We start from the raw sequence: 22,627 nt of genomic DNA, 5'->3' as shown, positions 1-22,627 counted from the left end.
TATATTCATCTGTTGATTTTGGATCAAACAATATTGGGCCATGTGGCGCATCTGTCTCTTCTTGTATTGTAGATTGCTGCGTTTGGATCCCGGCCTGGATCTCCACAGTTTGCTGCCTCATCCCTTTATCAAAGACTTTATCATAACATATTATCTCTCATAGTGTATTACAATGGTAATGGATCTTTTTTGACAATTGTACAATCAATTTCACTATTCTCTGCAAGGGCAGATTTGTGATACCCCACATATATTATATCTCTGTTAGACCTATAATAATACTACTATTGCACAATTAGTACATTTATTATTTTTAATCGCAGCCCTTCTTTGGACTCTCTATATTATTAAATTAGGGCGCCCCCTCCCTTTTTGATTTACATTTTATTAACCCCTAATCTGCCGTCCCTAACATCGCCGACTCCTACTTACATTTATTAACCCCTAATCTGCCGCCCCCAACGTCGCCGCTACTATATTAAATTTATTAACCCCTAACCCTAAGTCTAACCCCCCCTAACTTAAATATAATTTAAATAAAACAAAATTAAATTACTACTATTAAATAAATTAATCCTATTTAAAACTAAATACTTACCGATAAAATAAACCCTAAGTTAGCTGCAATTTAACTAATAGTTACATTGTAGCTAGCTTAGGATTTATATTTATTTTACAGGCAACTATGAATTTATTTTAACTAGGTAGAATAGTTATTAACTATTTAATAACTACCTAGCTAAAATAAGTACAAATTTACCTGTAAAATAAATCCTAACCTAAATTACAATTACACCTAACACTACACTATCATTAAATTAATTACATAAACTACCTACAATTAACTACAATTAAATTAAATAAACTAAAGTACAAAAAAAACCCCACTAAATTACAGAAAATAAAAAAAGAATTACAATTTTTTTAAACTAATCTAATCCCCCTAATAAAATAAAAAAAAAAAAATAAATAATGAAATTCCCTACCCTATACTAAATTACAAATAGCCCTTAAAAGGGCCTTTTGCGGGGCATTGCCCCAAAGTAATCAGCTCTTTTACCTGTAAAAAAAAGTACAATACCCCCCCAACATTAAAACCCACCACCCACACACCCAACACTACTCTAAAACCCACCCAATCCCCCCTTAATAAAACCTAACACTACCCCCTTGAAGATCACCCTACCTTGAGCCGTCTTCACACAGCCGGGCACAAGTGGACCTCCAGAGGGGCAGAAGTCTTCATCCGATCCAGCCAGAAGAGGACATCCACACCGGCAGAAGTCTTCATCCAGGCGGCATCTTCTATCTTCTTCCATCCGGAGCGGGTCCATCTTGAAGACATGCAACGCGGAGCATCCTCGTCCATCCGACGGTGACTGAAGAATGAAGGTTCCTTTAAGGGACGTCATCCAAGATGGCGTCCCTTCAATTCCGATTGGCTGATAGAATCCTATCAGCCAATCGGAATTAAGGTAGGAAAAATCCTATTGGCTAATCCAATCAGCCAATAGGATTGAAGCTCAATCCTATTGGCTGATCCAATCAGTCAATAGGATTGAGCTCGCATTCTATTGGCTGTTCCAATCAACCAATAGAATGTGAGCTCAATTCTATTGGCTGATTGCATCAGCCAATAGGATTTTTCCTACCTTAATTCCTATTGACTGATAGGATTCTATCAGCCAATAGGAATTGAAGGAAAGCCATCTTGGATGACGTCACTTAAAGGAACCTTCATTCTTCAGTCGCCATCGGATGGAAGAGGATGCTCCGCGTCGGATGTTTTCAAGATGGACCCGCTCCGCTCCGGATGGAAGAAGATAGAAGATGCCACCTGGATGAAGACTTCTGCCGGTCTGGATGTCCTCTTCTGGCCGGATCGGATGAAGACTTCTGCCCCTCTGGAGGCAAGGCTGGGTGAAGACGGCTCAAGGTAGGGTGATCTTCAAGGGGGTAGTGCTAGGTTTTTTAAGGGGGTATTAGGTGGGTTTTAGAGTAGGGTTGGGTGTGTGGGTGGGGGGTTTTAATGTTGGGGAGGGTATTGTATTTTTTTTTACAGGTAAAAGAGCTGATTACTTTGGGGCAATGCCCCGCAAAAGGTCCTTTTAAGGGCTATTTGTAATTTAGTATAGGGCAGGGAATTTTATTATTTTGGGGGGCTTTTTTATTTTATTAGGGGGATTAGATTAGGTGTAATTAGTTTAAAAAAATTGTAATTCTTTTTTTATTTTCTGTAATTTAGTGTTTGGTTTTTTTGTACTTTAGTTTATTTAATTTAATTGTAGTTAATTGTAGGTAGTTTATGTAATTAATTTAATGATAGTGTAGTGTTAGCAGATTAGGGGTTAATAAGTGTAAGATTAGGGGTGTTTAGACTCGGGTTCATGTTAGGGTGTAAGGTGCAGATATAACTTTTATTTCCCCATAGGAAACAATCGGGCTGCGTTAGGAGCTGAACGCTGCTTTTTTGTAGGTGTTAGGTTTTTTTCAGCCAGCTCAGCCCCATTGTTTCCTATGGGGAAATAGTGCATGAGCACATTTAGCCAGCTCACCGCTACTGTAAGCAGCGCTGGTATTACAGTGAGATGTGGAGCTAAATTTGGCTCAACGCTCACTTTTCTGAGGCTAACGCCGGCTTGAAGAAAACCTGTAATACCAGCATTGTCCTAAGTGAGCGGTGAGAAAAAAAGGCTTGTTAGCCCCGCACACCATTACCGACAAAAACTCGTAATCTAGCCGCATATGTTGAAATACATCAAAGGATAAATGAATAAATGACCACCGGTGGTTTAACAAAGGTATAAAAAAAGATACGGAAAAAACTTGATAATGTATGTAGCACTTATAACGCTATTTATATTATAGGTATTAAGAACAAAAGTTCAAGTTTGTTCTTGATTGCCCCTTTTAATTATATAGGCAACTGAGTTATTTGTCACTGTGTTTGCTTACATATTTTTTAGACAATGTAAGCAGTCAATAATAGCTAGGTGTGACAGGTTTTAATGACCCCAGTCCCCACACACAATGTGATGTTGACAAATTATTAATTCCTTTGTAAGGACACAGGTTAGCGTTAGACTTAGCCAGTATATACAGTCTGTGGTATGTAGAAATAGCAAATATACACCTAAATTACGAGTTATGTGCACTATAGGGAATTTAACGAACGTTACAAAAGTTGCGTTATTTCACCCTCTATAGTGCAGCCATTACAAGTTTTGAAACAGCCGGCTTGTGCGTGCTCCATACCGCACTAAATACAAGTGCTGTTTTGTGCACGCTTCCCCCATAGACATCAATGGGGAGAGCAGGTCAGAAAAAAATCTAACACCTGCGATTGCGTAAAGAAAAGCTCCGTAATGCAGCCCCATTGATTTCTATGGGGAAAATAAAAGTTACGTTTAAACCTAACACCCTAACATAAACCCTAAGTCTAAACACCCCTAATCTGCCGCCCCCGACATCGCCGCCACCTACATAATGTTATTTACCCCTAATCTGCCGCTCCCGATATCGCCGCCACCAAAATAAATCTATTAACCCCTAATCTGATGCTCCCAATATCGCCGCCACTATACTTTAATTATTAACCCCTATTCCCTCGCACCCCCGACATTGCTGCCCACACTATAATAAATCTATTAACCCCTATTCTGCCGCTCCCCGACATCGCTGCCACTAAATAAAGTTATTAACCCCTAAACCTCTGGCCTCCCACATCACTACCACTAAATAAACCTATTAACCCCTAAACCGCCAGCCCCTACATTGCAACAACCTAAATTAAACTATATTAACCCCTAAACCTAACCCTAACCGTAACCCTAAACCTAATCCTAACCATAACCCTAAACCTAACACCCCCTAACTTTAACATAATTAAAATAGAGCTAAATTAAAGTTACAATTATTAACTAAACAATACCTATTTAAAACTAAATACATACTTACCTGTGAAATAAAACCTAAGCTAGCTAAAATATAACTAATAGTTATATTGTAGCTAGCTTAGGTTTATTTTTATTTCACAGGTAAGTTTGTATTTATTTTAACTAGGTAGACTAGTTAGTAAATAGTTATTAACTATTTACTAACTACCTAGTTAAAATAAATACAAACTTGCCTGTAAAATAAAACCTAAGCTGCCTTACAGTAAAACCTATCATTACAAAAAATAAAATAAAAAACTACCATTACAAATAATAAATAACACTAAAATAAAAAAATAAAAAACCCTACTATTATAAAAAATAACAAACAAAATTATCCAAAGCAATAAAAATTATTCCTATTCTAATACCCTTTTAAAAAAAAACCACCCCAAATTAAAAAACCCTAATCTATAATTAACTACCAAGGGCCCTTAAAATGGCCTTTTGTGGACCCTTAAAAGGGCCTTTTGTAGGGCATTGCCCTAAAGATAACAGCTATTTTGCTACAAAAGAAAAACAAACACCCCTAACAGTATACAAACTCCCACCTCGCAAACCCACAAAATAAAAGATAAAGTAAAACCTAATCTACCCATTGCCCTGAAAAGGGCATTTGTAAGGGCATTCAGCTCTTTTTCCTGCCTACACAAAATAACAAACAAATTATCCAAAATAATAACAATTATTTCTATTATAATACCCAGTTTAAAACAAAACCCACTCCAAAATAAAAAACCTGATCTAGAATATACTACCAATAACCTCTAAAAAGGGTCTTTTGTAGGACATTGCCCTAAGTTAATTAGCTCTTTTACCTGAAAAAGTACAAAGACCCCCTAACATTACAAACCCCCACCCCCTATAACCACAAAATAAAAATAAAAAAACTATAAAAAAATGAATCTATCCATTGCCCTGAAAAGGGCATTTGTATGGGCATTGCCCTTAAAAGGGCATTTAGCTCTTTTGCATTGCCCTGAAAAGGGCATTTAGCTCTTTTTAAGTAATGCCCAACCCCAAATCTAAAAAACAAACCCACCCAAAAAAACCTTAAAAAAACCTAACACTAACCACTCTTTTGGTACTCACAGTTGCTGAAGTCCCGCTTGAACAATCTTCATCCCGGCGGCTCCATCTTCATCCAGGCGGCTCCATCTTCATCCAGGCGGCATCATTCAAATCTGCCAAAAGGGCATTTAGCTCTTTTGCATTCCCCTGAAAAGGGCATTTAGCTCTTTTAAGAAATGCCCAACCCCTAATCGGTGGTGCGGAGCGGGTCCATCTTGAAGATATCCGGCGTGGAGCATGCTTTTCATATGGTCGCCGCCGTATACTGAATGTTCAATGCAAGGGATGCTATTCAAAATGGCGCCCCCTGCATTCCTATTGGCTGATTTGATTTTGGAAATTCAAATCTGCCAATAGGATGAGAGCTACTGAAATTCTATTGGCTGATTTGAACAGCTAATAGAATTTTAGAAGCTCTCATCCTATTGGATAATTTGAATTTCCAAAATCAAATCAGCCAATAGGAATGCAAGGGATGCCATTTTGAATCGCGACCCTTGCATTGAAGATTCAGTATACGGCGGCGACCGTATGAAGAGGATGCTCTGCGCCGGATCTCTTCAAAATGGACCCGCACCGCGCCGCCGGGATGAAGATAGAAGATGCCACCTGGATGAAGATGGAGTCACCAGGATGAAGATCGTTCAAGCGGTACTTCAGCAATTGTGAGTACCTAAAGAGGGGTTAGGTTTTATAAGGTTTTTTGGGTGTTTTTTTTTTTAGATTAGGGGTTGGGCATTTCTTAAAAGAGCTAAATGCCCTTTTCAGGGGAATGCAAAAGAGCTAAATGCCCTTTTAAGGGCAATGCCCATACAAATGCTCTTTTCAGGGCAATGGGTAGTTTTTGTTAGAGTTAGGTTTTTTTTGCGGGGGTTGGTTGGGTGGTGGGTTTTACTGTTGGGGGGTCTTTGTATTTTTTTTACAGGTAACAGAGCTGTTTAACTTAGGGCAATGCCCTACAAAAGGCCCTATTGGTAGTTTATTATAGGCTAGGGTTTTTTTAATTTGGGGGCTTTTTATTTTTATAGGTCTATTAGATTAGGTGTAATTCTTTTTATTTTTGATAATTTCCTTTGTTATTTTTCGTAATTTAGTCTTTTTTATTTTTTGTAATTTAGTCTTTTTTATTTTTTGTAATTCGATACTTTGTAATTTTTAGAGTAGTGTTAGGATTTTTTTAATGTGTAATATAGTTTATTTAATTGGTAGTTAGTTTAATTTTAGTTTAATAGTTATATTAGTTTATTTGGTAGTTTAAACAAACGGCTAGATTTAGAGTTTTGTCGGTAAAGACCCGCGTAGCTAACGCTGCCACCTACATTATCCCTATGAACCCCTAATCTGCTGCCCCTAACATCGCGGACCCCTATATTATATTTATTAACCCCTAATCTGCCCCCCCAATGTTGCTGCTACCTTACCTACACTTATTAACCCCTAATCTGCCGACCGGACCTCGCCGCCACTATAATAAATATATTAACCCCTAAACCGCCACACTCCCGCCTCGCAAACACTATAATAAATTGTATTAACCCCTAATCTGCCCTCCCTAACATAGCGGCCACCTACCTACAATTATTAACCCCTAATCTCCCGCCCGCACCGTTGCCGCTACTATAATAAAGTTATTAACCCCTAAACATAACTCTAACCCTAACACCCCCCTAACATAAATATAATTTATATTAAACGAAATAATATTCCTAAAATTAACTAAATTATTCCTATTTAAAACTAAATACTTACCTATAAAATAAACCCTAATATAGCTACAATATAATTAATAATTACATTGTAGCTATTTTAGGATTTATATTTATTTTACAGGCAACTTTGTATTTATTTTAACTACGTACAATAGCTATTAAATAGTTAATAACTATTTAATAGCTACCTAGTTAAAATAAATACAAAATGACATGTAAAATAAATCCTAACCTAAGTTACAATTAAACCTAACACTACACTATCATTAAATTAAAGGGACACTGAACCCAAATTTTTTCTTTCATGATTCAGATAGAGCATGCAATTTTAAGCCACTTTCTAATTTATTCCTATTATCAATCTTGCTATCTTTATTTTAAAAAGAAGAACTCTGGACAGCACTTTTTTATTGATGGATGAGTTTATCCACCAATCAGCAAGAACAACCCAGGTTGATCACAAAAAATGGGCCGGCATCTAAACTTACTTTCTTGCATTTCAAATAAAGATACCAAGAGAATGAAGAAAATTTGATAATAGGAGTAAATTAGAACGTTGCTTAAAATGTCATGCTCTATCTGAATCACAAAAGAAAAAAATTGGGTACAGTGTCCCTTTAATTAAATAAATTACCTACAATTACCTACAATTAAATACAATAAAATAAACTATTATATAATACAAAAAAAACAAACACTAAATTACAAAAAAAAGAAAAGAATTACAAGCAGTTTAAACTAATTACACCTAATCTAAGCCCCCTAATAAAATAAAAAAGCCCCCCAAAATAAAAAATTCCCTACCCTATTCTAAAATACAAAAGTAATCAGCTCTTTTACCAGCCCTTAAAAGAGCTTTTTGCGGAGCCTTGCCCCAAAGTAATCAGCTCTTTTGCCTGAAAATAAAAATACAATACCCCCTTAACATTACAACCCACCACCCACATACCCCTACTCTAACCCACCCAAACCCCCCTTAAAAAAACCTATCACTAACCCCCTGAAGATCTCCCTACCTTGAGTCGTCTTCACCCAGCCGAGCCGAATTCTTCATCCAAGCGGAGCAAGAAGATGTCCTCCATCCGGTAGAAGTCTTGATCCAAGCGGCAAAGAAGAGGTCTTCCATCCGGGCGATGTCTTCTTCCAAGCGGCATCTTCTATCTTCTTTCTTCCGGATCCATCTTCATCCCACCGACGCGGAACATCCTTCTGAATGAAGGTTCCTTTAAAGGACGTCATCCAAGATGGCGTCCCTTCAATTCCGATAGGCTGATAGAATTCTATATTTCTATAGGTAGAAAAAATCTGATCCAATCAGCCAATCGTATTGAACTTGCATTCTTTTGGCTGATCGGAACAGCCAATAGAATGCGAGTTCAACACGATTGGCTGATTGGAGAAGCAGTGGTAACTTGTAACAGTTTCATATTTAAAAAAAGACTTTCTATATAACTATGTTTCTTCATTTGATTACCACTAATCTCAAAAAAAAGGTTTTAGTATGTAAATGTGATCAAAGAAAAAGCCCTAGACTAAACAGTTACTGAGTTTTTATACCAAGTATAAAAAGTGTAGCCTGGGTGTAAATTTTGTTATCAATTTCTGTTCTTAAAACAAGTTTACAAATTATGCTTTTATTAAGGTTAAGATGAAACTAGGTGGGGAAAATGGAACAGAAATTAGATAATATAGTACAATCATCTGAGATGGATTTTAATGGCTGTATTTATACTTAAAGGGACTGTCAATACCAGAATGTTTGTTGTTTTACATATACACATATACTAGTCTGTGATTGACTCATGGCTATCACATGATACAGGGGGCCGGCAAATGGGGGGGGGGGGTACATTTGTCAGAAAAAAAAATCTACTCCTTATTTGAAATTCAGTGTGTTATTATATTGCCTTTTTATTATGAACTTGTTAATTATGAAATTCTACTGAATGTAGTGGTCCTTTACCTGGTATCTTCTCATAGGTAATAGGACTGTCAAAATAGTGTTGTCACTCTCAACTAGTGGATTCCAAATATATTACGCCAAATAAATTAATGAATTTATAATCTGAATCTGATAATCTGCTTTTTCCCCCAATAGACTAATAATCAATTGACTCTTGAATATACCATTTTAGCCCTTAAACAGGATGGCCCTATATACTGTTTAAGATGGAACTCTTATAAAAATGCTTACTACAGGTCTGCTGTCAGGTTTATAAGAAGTATGCAATTTTCCTAACCCTTTACTTCTATGAGAACAGTGCAGTTCCATAATCTAGTACAGAGAGGGAGAGTGCTGAGAGTATATTTACCTCTGTAAATAAAGAGATGATCTCCCCTTCATCCTTCTGGATCTTGTGATCCGCTCATGTAGCGAAAGTTTACAGTCATGGTTGGCATTACACAAAACGAACCAAACAAGCCTTCCCACACAGTCAAAAACGTGTATACACAAAATACATATAAAACAAATGACCATATAGTCACCAAAGTTCATCAATAGAGAAAACCTGATAGTAAGTGGAAGGAGGTGCAGCTGTAAACACTTTTTAGAATCTGTGAAGATAAAATGAAACAAAAGTGCAGCTCCGACTCATGTTATTTATTAACCCTTTGAGTGCTAAGCTGGAATTCATTTGATTACTTTTTAAAAAAAAAAAATACTCCCCCCCCCCCTCAGATCCCCAAGACTTATACCCTTGGAAAGGTTAGGCGATTACCTTTCCAACGGTGGGTCTTGGGGGTCTGTAGCTGCTTAGATGCCTGAGATACAGGCTTCTAAGCAGCATGCCCCCCTTTTCTATACTTAACATTGTTATTTTTAAATAAAGTTGCAGAGTGACGTCATCATGTCATTGCGCGTGATGTCACTGTGCAACTTTACATACTCCATACATGTAGTAATGCGGTGATGATATCAGCAGGCTTAAAGTAACAGCGTTCGTTCACAGCTGGAGAACCCGCAATCAGGCGTTACACATTGAGTAAACCACTGATCAGACTAGGTTTCAATCTGGACGGCATTCACCAAAAATAAGGAGGACTACAGGCACCTTTCTATTTTATTATGTGCATCTATCTTTTATTCATCTTGTAAGTACATGGAGTATTGTGTGCTTACTTTTGGCTAGATTTGGAGTTTTGTCGGTAAGGACCCGCGTAGCTAACGCCGGCTTTTTTCTGGCCGCACCATAAAAATAACTCTGGTATTGAGAGTCCACAGAATCGCTGCGTTAGGCTCCAAAAAAGGAGCGTAGAGCATATTTAACGCAACTTCGACTCTCGATACCAGAGTTGCTTACGGACGCGGCCAGCCTCAAAAACGTGCTCGTGCACGATTCCCCCATAGGAAACAATGGGGCTGTTTGAGCTGAAAAAAAACCTAACACCTGCAAAAAAGCCGCGTTCAGCTCTTAACGCAGCCCCATTGTTTGCTATGCGGAAACACCTCCTAAGTCTGCACCTAACACCCTAACATGTACCCCGAATCTAAACACCCCTAACCTTACACTTATTAACCCCTAATCTGCCGCCCCCACTATCGCTGACACCTGCATTTTATTTTTAACCCCTAATCTGCCGCTCCGTAAACCGCCGCTACTTACATTATCCTTATGTACCCCTAATCTGCTGCCCCTAACACCGCCGACCCCTATATTATATTTATTAACCCCTAATCTGCCCCCCACAACATCGCCTCCACCTACCTACACTTATTAACCCCTAATCTGCCGAGCGGACCGCACCGCTACTATAATAAAGTTATTAACCCCTAATCCGCCTCACTAACCCTATAATAAATAGTATTAACCCCTAATCTGCCCTCCCTAACATCGCCGACACCTAACTTCAAACATTAACCCCTAATCTGCCGACTGGAGCTTACCGCTATTCTAATAAATGTATTAACCCCTAAAGCTAAGTCTAACCCTAACACTAACACCCCCCTAAATTAAATATAATTTTAACCTAACTAAATTAATTAACTCTTATTAAATAAATTATTCCTATTTAAAGCTAAATACTTACCTGTAAAATAAACCCTAATATAGCTACAATATAAATTATAATTACATTGTAGCTATTTTAGGATTAATATTTATTTTACAGGCAACTTTGTAATTATTTTAACCAGGTACAATAGCTATTAAATAGTTAAGAACTATTTTATAGTTACCTAGTTAAAATAATTACAAAATTACCTGTAAAATAAATCCTAACCTAAGTTACAATTAAACCTAACACTATACTATCATTAAATTAATTAAATAAAATACCTACAATTATCTACAATTAAACCTAACACTACACTATCAATACATTAATTAAATACATTTCCTACAAATAACTACAATTAAATAAACTAACTAAAGTACAAAAAATAAAAAAGAACTAAGTTACAAAAAATAAAAAAATATTTACAAACATAAGAAAAATATTACAACAATTTTAAACTAATTACACCTACTCTAAGCCCCCTAATAAAATAACAAAGCCCCCCCCAAAATAACAAAATGCCCTACCCTATTCTAAATTACTAAAGTTCAAAGCTCTTTTACCTTACCAGCCCTGAACAGGGCCCTTTGCGGGGCATGCCCCAAGAAGTTCAGCTCTTTTGCCTGTAAAAAAAAACATACAATACCCCCCCCAACATTACAACCCACCACCCACATACCCCTAATCTAACCCAAACCCCCCTTAAATATACCTAACACTAAGCCCCTGAAGATCTTCCTACCTTGTCTTCACCATACCAGGTTCACCGATCCGTCCTGAAGAGCTCCTCCGATGTCCTGATCCAAGCCCAAGCGGGGGGCTGAAGATGTCCATGATCCGGTCGAAGTCTTCATCCAAGCGGGGCAGAAGAGGGCTTCCATCCGATTGAAGTCTTCATCCAGGCGGCATCCTCTATTGTCATCCATCCGGAGTGAAGCGGCAGCATCCTGAAGACCTCCGACGCGGAACATCCATCCTGCCCGACGACTGAACGACGAATGACGGTTCCTTTAAATGACGTCATCCAAGATGGCGTCCCTCGAATTCCGATTGGCTGATAGGATTCTATCAGCCAATCGGAATTAAGGTAGGAATATTCTGATTGGCTGATGGAATCAGCCAATCAGAATCAAGATCAATCCGATTGGCTGATCCAATCAGCCAATCAAATTGAGCTCGCATTCTATTGGCTGATCGGAACAGCCAATAGAATGCGAGCTCAATCTGATTGGCTGATTGGAATTCGAGGGACGCCATCTTGGATGACGTCATTTAAAGGAACCGTCATTCGTCGTTCAGTCGTCGGGCAGGATGGATGTTCCGCGTCGGAGGTCTTCAGGATGCTGCCGCTTCGCTCCGGATGGATGACGATAGAAGATGCCGTCTGGATGAAGACTTCAATCGGATGGAAGACCTCTTCTGCCCCGCTTGGATGAAGACTTCGACCGGATCATGGACATCTTCAGCCCCCCGCTTGGGCTTGGATCAGGACATCGGAGGAGCTCTTCAGGACGGATCGGTGAACCTGGTATGGTGAAGACAAGGTAGGAAGATCTTCAGGGGCTTAGTGTTAGGTTTATTTAAGGGGGGTTTGGGTTAGATTAGGGGTATGTGGGTGGTGGGTTGTAATGTTGGGGGGGGGTATTGTATGTTTTTTTTTACAGGCAAAAGAGCTGAACTTCTTGGGGCATGCCCCGCAAAGGGCCCTGTTCAGGGCTGGTAAGGTAAAAGAGCTTTGAACTTTTGTAATTTAGAATAGGGTAGGGCATTTTGTTATTTTGGGGGGCTTTGTTATTTTATTAGGGGGCTTAGAGTAGGTGTAATTAGTTTTAAATTGTTGTAATATTTTTCTTATGTTTGTAAATATATTTTTATTTTTTGTAACTTAGTTCTTTTTTATTTTTTGTACTTTAGTTAGTTTATTTAATTGTAGTTATTTGTAGGAATTGTATTTAATTAATGTATTGATAGTGTAGTGTTAGGTTTAATTGTAGATAATTGTAGGTATTTTATTTAATTAATTTATTGATAGTGTAGTGTTAGGTTTAATTGTAACTTAGGTTAGGATTTATTTTACAGGTAATTTTGTAATTATTTTAACTAGGTAGCTATTAAATAGTTCTTAACTATTTATTAGCTATTGTACCTGGTTAAAATAATTACAAAGTTGCCTGTAAAATAAATATTAATCCTAAAATAGCTACAATGTAATTATAATTTATATTGTAGCTATATTAGGGTTTATTTTACAGGTAAGTATTTAGTTTTAAATAGGAATAATTTATTTAATAAGAGTTAATTAATTTCGTTAGATTAAAATTATATTTAATTTAGGGGGGTGTTAGTGTTAGGGTTAGACTTAGCTTTAGGGGTTAATACATTTATTAGAATAGCGGTGAGCTCTGGTCGGCAGATTAGGGGTTAATGTTTGAAGTTAGGTGTCGGCGATGTTAGGGAGGGCAGATTAGGGGTTAATACTATTTATTATAGGGTTAGTGAGGCGGATTAGGGGTTAATAACTTTATTATAGTAGCGGTGCGGTCCGCTCGGCAGATTAGGGGTTAATAAGTGTAGACAGGTGGAGGCGACGTTGAGGGGGGCAGATTAGGGGTTAATAAATATAATATAGGGGTCGGCGGTGTTAGGGGCAGCAGATTAGGGGTACATAAGGATAACAAGTAGCGGCGCTTTGCGGTCGGCAGATTAGGGGTTAATTATTGTAAGTAGTTGGCGGCGACGTTGTGGGGGGCAGATTAGGGGTTAATAAATATAATACAGGGGTCGGCGGTGTTAGGGGCAGCAGATTAGGGGTACATAAGTATAACGTAGGTGGCGGTCGGCAGATTAGGGGTTAAAAAATTTAATCGAGTGGCGGCGATGTGGGGGGACCTCAGTTTAGGGGTACATAGGTAGTTTATGGGTGTTAGTGTACTTTAGAGTACAGTAGTTAAGAGCTTTATGAACCGGCGTTAGCCCAAAAAGCTCTTAACTACTGACTTTTTTCTGCGGCTGGAGTTTTGTTGTTAGATTTCTAACGCTCTCTTCAAACACGACTCTAAATACCGGAGTAAGAAAGATCCCATTGAAAAGATAGGATACGCAATTGACGTAAGGGGATCTGCGGTATGGAAAAGTCGCGGCTGAAAAGTGAGCGTTAGACCCTATTTTGAGTGACTCCAAATACCGGAGTTAGCCTAAAACCAGCGTTAGGAGCCTCTAACGCTGGTTTTCACGGCTACCGCCAAACTCCAAATCTGGGCCTTTATGTTTTAATAAATAACGTGAGTCGGAGCTGCGCAGATTCTAAAGTGATTACACAAAACAAAAAAGATTGTTTCATATGTCAAAGAAGAATATGCTCATGGTTATTAAACCTTGATTTTTGTTTTTTACCTGGAAACATAAAAATTGTAGGCATGGCCTTGAACAGTGGAAAAGTTTGGCTCAGAAGCGTGATCAGGAAATAAGCTGCAGGACTAACAAGGATGGCCAGCACTGACAGGACGGTCCAATATGATATCTCGAATATAATCTGTTTGAACAAAAGAAAAAAAATGAAATTTTTATACCCACAAAGAAAGTCAATCGCATTTACAAATACACATTTTGGGCCAGATTACGAATGGAGCGCTAACAGTTATGTTCGAGCGATATCAGTTATTTACAGACATATAAACACATAAATACATATGTATACATACTGTATATAGACATTGGAGCCCTTTGCACTTAGATGAAAACATGTTAAAGCATACTTATGCAATATTCATATGTAATAAAGTGTTATACTGTGTATTTACTGTAAATATTTCACGTTCTTCACATAGGAGAATATGTTCTTAGTATTTTAAAATATATATATATATATATATACACTCACACACATATATATATACATACATACATACAGTATCCCACAAAAGTGAGTACACCCCTCACATTTTTGTAAATATTTTATTATATCTTTTTATGTGACAACACTGAAGAAATGACACTTTGCTACAATATAAAGTAGTGAGTGTACAGCCTGTATAACAGTGTACATTTGCTGTCCCTTCAAAATAATTGAACAAACAGCCATTAAAGTCTAAAATGTTGGCAGCAAAAGTGAGTACACCCCTAAGTGCAAATGTCCAAATTGGGCCCAAAGTGTCAATATTTTGTGTTGCCACCATTATTTTCCAGCACTGCCTTAATCCTCTTGGGCATGGAGTTCACCAGAGCTTCACAGGTTGCCACTGGAGTCCTCTTTCACTCCTCTATGACGACATTACAGAGCTGGTGGATGTTAGAGACCTTGTACTCCCCCACCTTCCATTTGAGGATGCCCCACAGATGCTCAATAGGGTTTAGGTCTGGAGAAATGCTTGGCCAGTCCATCACCTTTACCATCTGCTTCTTTAGCAAAGGCAGTGGTCATCTTGGAGGTGTGTTTGTGGTCATTATCATGTTGGAATACTGCCCTGAGGCCCAGTCTCCGAAGGGAGGGGATCATGCTCTGCTTCAGTATGTCACAGTACATGTTGGCATTCATGGTTCCCTCAATGAACTGTAGCTCCCCAGTGCCGGCAGCACTCATGCAGGCCCAGACCATGACACTCCCACCACCATGCTTGACTGTAGGCAAGACACACTTGTCTTTGTACACCTCACCTGGTTGCCGCAACACACGCTTGACACCATCTGAACCAAATAAGTTTATCTTTGCCTCATCGAACCACAGGACATGGTTCCAGTAATCCATGTCCTTAGTCTGCTTGTCTTCAGCAAACTGTTTGCGGGCTTTCTTGTGCATCATCTTTAGAAGAGGCTTCCTTCTAGGATGACAGCCATGCAGGCCAATTTGATGCAGTGTGCGGCGTATGGTCTGAGCACTGACAGGCTGACCAACCACCCCTTCAACCTCTGCAGCAATGCTGGCAGCACTCATACGTCTATGTCCCAAAGACAACCTCTGGATGTGACACTGAGCACGTGCACTCAACTTCTTTGGTCTACCATGGCGAGGCCTGTTCTGAGTGGAACCTGTCCCGTGAAACCGCTGTATGGTCTTGTCCACCGTGCTGCAGCTCAGTTTCAGGGTCTTAGCAATCTTCTTATAGCCTAGGCCATCTTTATGTAGAGCAACAATTCTTTTTTTTTAGATCCTCAGAGAGTTCTTTGCCATGAGGTACCATGTTAAACTTCCAGTGACCAGTATGAGAGCGATAACACCAAATTTAACACATCTGCTCCCCATTCACACCTGAGACCTTGTAACACTAACGAGTCACATGACACCGGGGAGGGAAAATGGCTAATTGGGCCCAATTTGGACATTTCCACTTAGGGGTGTACTCACTTTTGTTGCCAACGGTTTAGACATTAATGGCTATGTGTTGAGTTATTTTGAGGGGACAGCAAATTGACACTGTTATACAGGCTGTACACTCACTACTTTACATTGTAGCAAAGCGTCATTTCTTCAGTGTTGTCACATGAAAAGATATAATCAAATATTTACAAAAATGTGAAAGGTGTACTCACTTTTGTGGGATACTGTACATACACACAGAGAGAAGCACACTCAAAGGAATGAACATCCGGCTCAATACCATTGTTAGCCTGTTCTATGGCGATATGGCGATTTAGCACCTGGGTGCAGCTTCTTTTAGCTTAGTAGTGCTTTTCATAGAGTAGAAATTTCCTGTAGTATATCAGTCTGATCCCGCCTATTATGGTGAGTCCAGCACCGAAATACCAGGCAATTCCTCTCTGAACAAGGAACACAGCAACCCTAGACGATCGTTTCAGAATCCTTGCCCAGTGTGCTTAGAGGAATATGGCTACATCTCACTGACAAGGCCAAATGAAGGCCAAAACGATCATCTGCGGTTGCTGTGTTCCTTGTTCAGAGAGAAATTGTCTGGTAAAAGTGTAAAATGCGGGATCAGACTGATATACTACAGGAAAGTTCTACTCTGTCAAAAGCATTACTGGGCTAAAATAAGCCTAAAAGAAGCTGCATACAGGTGGTAAATCGCCATAGAACAGGCTAACACTGGTAATAAGCCGGTTGTTCATTCCTGTGAGTGTGCTTCTCTGTGTGTTTGTGTGTGTATATATATATATATATATATATATATATATATATGTGTATATATGTATATACTGTATATATATATATATATATATATATATATATATATATATGTATATATGTATATACTGTATATATATGTGTATGTATATATATATATATATATATATATATATATATACTATAGGTATATATAATCTATAGATATATATTGTACCAAAATACCATAAGAAATATGTAGAGGGGGCGGAGCCTGGCCAAGCAGGGAAATGGCCGCACACTAACTAGGCTCCGTAGCCAAGTTTCTCCTAAAGGGGATTAAACACCAAGTTCCCGGTAACTTAAATTGCTCTCATACCACTTAGAACATCCCTGAGCATCAGAGACAGATCTGATTCGGAATTTGGACAACAGCGTGCGAGACGCGAGCAAGGAGGCATTTGTGGCGTCCCAGATCATCTACCCTACACGCAGCTGCCTTAGATCACATAACCCTCATGCGATCCTGCCATCGCTTGTGATAAGGACTGTTACCCAACTGAGCTGTCAGCCGACACACTAATTGAACTCGACTATAAAAAAAACTTACCGTAATAAGACCCGGAACCGGCAGACGCCATTACAATACAGGCCCAGAACTAAGCAGCAAGACATACTACGCAGTTACTGCGTAGCTCCGGTTGTGGACTATCACCCGACCGGACAAACATCAAAGCATTGATTTGACCTGCAGCATACGAATTCAAATTGGCAGCCTTTCGACACACTGGGCCCTTGATTCAGAAAGTGAGTACTACTCCGGTGGGGGCCAGCAATCTATCAAACTAAAGGCAAGACAAGAATACAAGGAGGTCGGAGGTAAAGTACATACAGCTCCCACCTTCTATTAACACTCACAGCCCTACAAAAATAGAATAAGGCGCAAAGATAGGCTTTATGAACATTAAACCAAACTTTGTTACACATCAGACACAGCCTATATCTGGTGCGGCACGTACACTTTAAGCTGAAGCACCCTAAACCTGCTTTGACTCTTAAAACAGGGGATCTCCGGTCAAAACAGGGGTGATTTGGAATGCCCTGTAAACGGACACCTAGAATGGAAAAACCACTGAAAAATACCACCCTCAATCAATATTTAAAAACAGTGGAATCTCAAACTGAAAAAGGTCCTGATTCCTCTGAGGCACAAGCTCAGGCCTCAATGCAGGACACATCACACAATAATAGCCCCTTTATAACAAAAGAAGATCTTAAAAACCTATCATCCAAGGATGATATTAAAGAAGTGCTGAAGGAGGTCAGGGGCCTGTTTGGTGAACTGCGAAAAGACATCTCTCAAATAAAACAAAAAGTCGCCAAATTGGAAAATATACAGACTTTGATATGTGATGATGTACAACAATCTACAAAACAAATACACAACCATGAAGAAAATATTAACTTTTTATTAGACAAAATCGAAGACCTCGACAACAGAAACAGACGAAACAATTTGAGAGTCAGGGGGATCCCTGAATCCATCATCCCATCTGCCATATCTGGCTGTCTGCAAGATTTATTTCGCACCATTAAGGGCACTCCATCTGCACCAGATATGATCCTAGAAAGGGCGCACAGGGCCCTTAGGCCTAAACCAGCGGGGAAAGCTCCACCAAGAGACATCATAGTCCGCTTCCTGAATTTCCTTGACAAAGAAGAAGTACTGAAGAGCGCAAGAGTTAAATCCCCTGTTACATATGCAGGCATCAAGATTCAAATATTTTCTGACATAAGCCCTGCCACCCTTCAGAAACGCCGAGACCTGAGATTTATTACAGATACTCTCCGAGCAGAAGGTATTCAATACCGCTGGGGGTTCCCAGTAAGTTTAATTACCACAAAAAACGGGGAAACGACAATTTATCGTGGCCCAGATGACCTTCATAGGCTTAATGAAAAATTTGGCCTAAAGATCTCTTTCCCAGATACAGAAGCAGACGACTCTAGAAACACTCTCTCCTCTCAGTTAGATGATAACCAACCTTCTGCTCCCCCGCCTAGATAAGGTATCGTATAATGTTTAAATAACCACTTTAACATCCACTACCTCCTTTGGAAAAGACTTAACAGCTCATGCCTTAGGTGGCTGTATAAAAGATAGAGACTAGAATGTGAAACTTTGTGTTTTCTTTAAAGGACATTGGGGCTTATTCGTATCACCCCAAACTGGACTTTTTCCTTTCAATCATTGTCACAAAATAGTAAATGTCAGTTTACATGCACTGTGCAGGCCTTAGATTACTTAAACTCATTCCAGATTAAAAGTAGTCTACCTAAAAAACTATGTATATGTTACTAACCTAATCTGTTTTAGATAGCAATGTTTACTCACTCATGATATATAGGTATTCTTCACAGTCACATTATGATGTCAACTCTTATTAGATTCATGAGTTGTTGGTTTTCTAAATTGTAATATTTTATTTGTAACCGTTGATGATTTGATTTGTTCACCAGTTAGAATTGATATTTCATCCCATCTTAAAAGGCAGCTGTGATTATGTTGGTAATGGAATAATAAGATATGCACGTATTACATAGCTAGCTAATGGAACAGCATATACGCACTGTGCACACAGAATGTACCAACCTTATATTTAATCTCAAGCATACCAGAGTTGTTTAACAATTCACCTTTCCATCCTCTGTCGATGATAGCATATGATTCTATATGATATATTATCATACTTACTGTTTGTTTACTTATGACAAGTTAACCGGTTTAATTAGGTTTGCCATCTTTTTCTCTCTGTAATATATCTTCATCTCCATCCTGCTAACCTCTAGAACAATACTAGACATCGATTTAAACATTTCTGATAACACACAACCAACAATTTATGCTTCCACACAACGCCAGAAATATCATGACACTTAGAAAACTACACTCTTAGACTAACATGCTAAACAACCGGCTGGCTCTCTATGCTACAAACCAAAAAGAACCATTTCGAATCAGATTGACCTTTTCTATATGGACCCCATAGACCGGGAACTATACTGTACATAACACAAGATATATACCCCTCAACGACCCCTAGGAGACAAGGCTCTTTCCTCTCCCTTTTCACTAGTAACCGCACTCACCTCTCAGTAGGAAGGTTACGAGAAACACTCTTTGCTACTAAACCTATAGAAACTTTTCCCCTCTTACTCTCTCTCTCAGATACCCCTTCTACCACATATTCATTTTTCCACCACACTAACTTACATTTAACCTCTCCTACCCCCCCACACCCACCCTTCCTCAACCACTTCTCCCTCCCTCTCTCCCTTTTCTCTCCTTTTTTTTTTTTTTTTTTTTTCCTTCTCTTCCCCAATAATGGCATGTAAAACCATTAAATTCATAACCATTAATGCTAAGGGTTTAAACAGCCCCACGAAACGTAACATTGTATTGAAAGACCTCAATAGAGTAGGTGGGGATATTGTCCTTTTGCAAGAATCCCATTTTAGGAAAGGCCACGAACCAAAGTGGCACAACAAAGACTACCCCACTGCCTTCTTTGCCTCTGGCCCTAACAAAAAGAACGGTGTAGGTATTTTAATTAAAAGATCTATACCATTTCAATCGATACACATAGACAAAGACCAGGAGGGCAGATTTATTATTATCCATGGGCTACTATACGGACACCCTATCACAATTGTAAACACCTATTTTCCTAACAAAGACCAAAAGACATTCATGAGACACCTAACTAATCACATAATGGACCAGAAGAAAGGCCCACTCATTATGGGTGGGGACTTTAACACTCCTATGGACCCTAAACTAGATACATCAGGGGGCAGTTCTACTATACCTAAAAGAGACCTCAAGTGCATTAACCATCTCCTCAGAGACTTGGCTGTCCATGACGTATGGAGGCTATCTAACCCGACTAGAAAAGACTACACCTTTTTTTCTCACCCCCATGGGGTGTACTCCCGATTAGATTATTTCTTTGCGGACCCACTAATATTATCCACAATAAAAATGTCTAAAATTCTACCTATCACCTGGTCAGACCACGCACCAGTCTTGTGCGTAGTAGAATGGCCAGAAACACCTCTTGCCCCGTTCCAATGGCGACTAGATGATCATTTACTGGACGACCCTCTGGTCAGAATAGACCTAGACAAAGCCATCCCAGAATATTTCCAAATTAACAAAATTAACGTGACCTCAGAAGTGAACAGGTGGGAAGCACATAAATGTGTGATCAGGGGGATCCTGATTAAACACAAAGCCAGAATACGCAAATTACACAGAGAAAAATATAATGATTTGTTACACAGTCTATCAGAGGCAGAAAGAGCTCATAAACAGAAACCGGAGGATACAACCCTTCTAGACCTATTATCACAAGCCCGCACAAAGGTTAGGGACTTTCTACACCTAGACCAGCAAAAGCAATCTCTAGCACTTAAACAGCACTTTTACACATATGGGAATAAAGCAGGCCGCTTACTCGCTAGATCCCTTAAGCGTAAACACTTAAAATCATATATCCTCACTTTAACAGACAAAAAAAGGACACACTAAGACTGACAGCTTTAGTATAGCAGAAACCTTTAGAAAATATTATGAAACACTATATAACATTGCCAGACCTTCAGATGTTAGGAATCAAGACCATAGGTATCAGGGATCTCCCGACGTACATAAATATGTCTCTGACTTGGAACTTCCCCACTTAGACTCAACAGATTCTGCATCGCTTGACCACCCTATCACATGCGAGGAAGTCTTACTAGCAATAAAACACACCCCAGTAGGAAAGAGTCCCGGACCTGATGGTTTCGGCAGTAAATATTACAGAATGTACTCCGCTGACCTAGCACCCCATCTCACACAATTATTCAATGTCATTGATGAAGTGGGCGGCTTCTCCAAGCATATGCTTGAAGCATACATCACGGTCTTGCCCAAACCGGGTAAACCGCCCACAAAACCTGAAAATTTTAGACCAATCTCCCTACTTAACGCGGACGTAAAAATTTATGCTAAAATACTAGCGGACAGACTTAATAGGATACTCCCCAAGCTAGTGAACCCTGATCAAGTAGGCTTTGTACCAGGTCGCGAAGCAAAAGACAACACGTTAAGGATACTCCAACTAATCTCATATGCCCGTAACAAACAGATCCCTACGATTTTGGTCTCCACAGATGCCGAGAAGGCCTTTGACAGGGTCAATTGGGGCTTTCTCGGCTCTGTTCTAAAACACATGAACATTAGCAGCAAATTTATTTCCAAGATATTCGCACTGTACTCTAATCCCACAGCCAAGGTGAGAGTTAACGACATCCTGTCAGATCCCTTCCAGATCACCAACGGAACAAGGCAGGGGTGCCCTTTGTCCCCAATCCTATTCGCCCTTTCCGTGGAAGCATTAGCTCATAAAGTTAGGCAAAACCCCCAGATTAGTGGCATCAAAATTAATGACTCAGAACATAAAATGGCATTATACGCCGACGATATTTTGTTCATGCTAACTAACCCAGAGACCTCTTTGACAACACTACTTGACGAATTTGGCGTATATGGTAGATTCTCTAATTTCCATCTAAATGCTTCCAAATCGGAAATTTTAAACATAAATGCACCCTTGGAAACTATACTCAAAATAAAATCTAACAGTCCCCTGGTCGTACAACCTCATAAAATGAAATACCTCGGCATACATCTGACGGCAGACCCAAAAGACCTATTCACACACAACTACAAACCACTACAAGAACAAATCACAGCAGATTTATCCAGCTGGAGCAACAAACAGATCTCATGGTTGGGTAGAGTTCAAGTAGTA

The 22,627-nt window shown here is 39.1% G+C and overlaps 1 protein-coding gene across 1 annotated transcript in view; it reads right to left on the bottom strand.

Annotated features, from left to right (window-relative positions):
• ATP8B3 (ATPase phospholipid transporting 8B3) overlaps positions 1-22,627 on the bottom strand; it is a 507,825-nt gene that overhangs the window by 72,586 nt on the left and 412,612 nt on the right. The window contains 1 exon segment of the mRNA XM_053700104.1: positions 14,105-14,243. Within this exon segment, the coding sequence (XP_053556079.1) occupies positions 14,105-14,243 (139 nt within the window).

Source organism: Bombina bombina, chromosome 2 (assembly GCF_027579735.1).
Source record: "Bombina bombina isolate aBomBom1 chromosome 2, aBomBom1.pri, whole genome shotgun sequence".
Taxonomy (NCBI): domain Eukaryota; kingdom Metazoa; phylum Chordata; class Amphibia; order Anura; family Bombinatoridae; genus Bombina; species Bombina bombina.
The sequence above is the reverse complement of the archived record's forward strand: the minus strand, read 5'-3'. Positions and strand labels throughout refer to the sequence as shown.